Genomic DNA, 1,984 nt, shown 5'->3' on the forward strand with positions numbered 1-1,984 from the left:
CCCTAAAATGTTGTTTCCCTCAGTAAAAATGATGATGGGGCACTTCAGGGGCCTGCAGTAATGGAAGCCCTCCCAGGACCAGAGGAGCTGTGTATGGCCATGGTTAGGGAGAGGAACACAGTAGCAAAGGGAGAGTGATGCACTTCATACCAGGGCAGGTGCTCTGATTCCCTCGGACGCAGGTTGACCCTGTAAGAACTTCTGCACAATAACCAGCCTCAGCAGAGAGCCCTGTTTGGGCTGGCGTTGCAGGGTAACTCAATAACGATGCGCTCTTTCTCTCCCCCGCCCCTTTTCTTTCTCCTTTCCTTCCCCCAGGATACTTAAGAGCAGATTTTTCACCCGTAATCAGACTGCTTTCTCAATGGAGCCCCGGATTCCCCACAACATCACCGTCGTCCCCAACTCTGTGATGGTCCAGCCCTTGCTGGACAGTCGGATCCCCTATGGGCGGCTGCAGCATCCGCTCACCATCCTGCCCATCGACCAAATGAAGACAACTCACATCGAGAACGATTACACCGACAACCCCACCGCTTCCCAGCTGGCAGCCCAGAAGCGTCCCCGAGGCCCCCATGAACTGGTCTTGACCAACCAGCACCTGCAGCGGTGTGAGCAGGATGTCACCCACCCCTGGATTTCCTTCAGCGGGCGCCCCAGCTCCATCAGCAGCAGCAGCAGCACGTCCTCCGACCAAAGGCTCTTGGACCACATGGCCCCGGCACCCGTGGCGGAGCAGTCCTCCCCCAGGGCGGTTCGTATTCAGCCCAAGGTGATTAACTGCAAACCCCTGGACCTGAAGGGACCCGTGTCTCATGAACTGGACAAGCACTTTCTACTGTGCGAAGCCTGTGGGAAATGCAAGTGTAAGGAGTGTGCGCTGCCCCGGACTCTGCCTTCGTGCTGGGTGTGCAACCAAGAGTGCCTCTGCTCGGCACAGAACCTGGTCAACTACTCCACCTGCATGTGTCTCGTCAAGGGCGTCTTCTACCACTGCACCAACGAGGACGACGAGGGCACGTGTGCCGACCACCCCTGCTCCTGCTCCCACTCAAACTGCTGTGCCCGCTGGTCCTTCATGAGCGCCCTCTCCCTGGTGCTCCCCTGCTTGCTCTGCTACCTGCCAGCCACCGGCTGCGTCAAGCTGTCCCAGCGATGCTACGACCAAGTGAGCCGGCCCGGATGCAGATGCAAAAACACAAACAGCGTCATTTGCAAGGCGCTGCCCGAGAGCAAAGGCAGCAGGCCAGAAAAGCCCTTTTGATAGTTTGGGAGGAGGGGGATTGGGAGGACGCTCCGTGGAGGAGTGTCGCCTTGGCTCTTTTTAATAACCTGTGTTCGGAGGGTAACGTTAACCTTTTGCCTTCGGAGAAAGCAGAAGCAACTCTTTCCACAAACTGAAGCACTTTGGGTTATTCAGGGTTTTGGAACTGGTCAGAATTTAAATAGATGGGGCCAAAGGAGAAATCTTAATCATGTAGAGCGAAGGCTGAAAACCTATGTATATCATGAAGTACAGCTGCTTAAAAACTCCTGGTTCGGACGGACGGACGGACGGACGGACGGCTGCTCACCATGCCTGCGCACCACAAGAACCATTAACTGCTGGCTTGGCCGGCACGGCCGCACAAGCAATACCCATTCCCTTCTGCAGAAAGCTGCGTTGGATTCGCGGTCAGGGTGGGCTTCTTGTTTTCGCTTTCCTTCCAAATCCCGGTTTGCTACCAGCAGCCTGCTGAAGGCGACGGGTTAACCCCCTCCTTCCCCACCTGCGCACCGTTAGAAGGGCCAGTTGCACACAAAGTACGTGTTTCTCAAAAGCTTTCTGTGTCCCTCAAAGGTTTTGAGCCAGAAGTGAAGATACAGTTCATTTGTTTAAGGGTCTCTTAACATTTAGACATATCGCTTTCTGTGAACCCACCTGGCCACGTTGATTTGGACCCTGTTTTATAAAGTGAGACGGTAGTGGGGTTGCTGCCTCCGT

General features: G+C 55.2%; 1 protein-coding gene across 1 annotated transcript; it reads left to right on the forward strand.

Annotated features, from left to right (window-relative positions):
- The first annotated feature begins 349 nt into the window (after positions 1–349).
- SPRY4 (sprouty homolog 4 (Drosophila)) lies at positions 350–1,503 on the forward strand. Its single transcript, XM_009890627.1, has one exon. The coding sequence runs from the start codon at positions 365–367 to the stop codon at positions 1,262–1,264; it is 900 nt and encodes a 299-aa protein (XP_009888929.1). The 5' UTR covers positions 350–364; the 3' UTR covers positions 1,265–1,503.
- The last annotated feature ends 481 nt before the right edge of the window (positions 1,504–1,984 follow it).

This window comes from Charadrius vociferus, unplaced genomic scaffold, assembly GCF_000708025.1.
Source record: "Charadrius vociferus isolate BGI_N301 unplaced genomic scaffold, ASM70802v2 scaffold370, whole genome shotgun sequence".
In the NCBI taxonomy this organism is placed as follows: Eukaryota; Metazoa; Chordata; class Aves; order Charadriiformes; family Charadriidae; genus Charadrius; species Charadrius vociferus.

Bases quoted from the DNA above. Each gene is read 5' to 3' on its own strand.
- SPRY4 (XM_009890627.1), top strand. From the start codon at position 365: ATGGAGCCCCGGATTCCCCACAACATCACCGTCGTCCCCAACTCTGTG.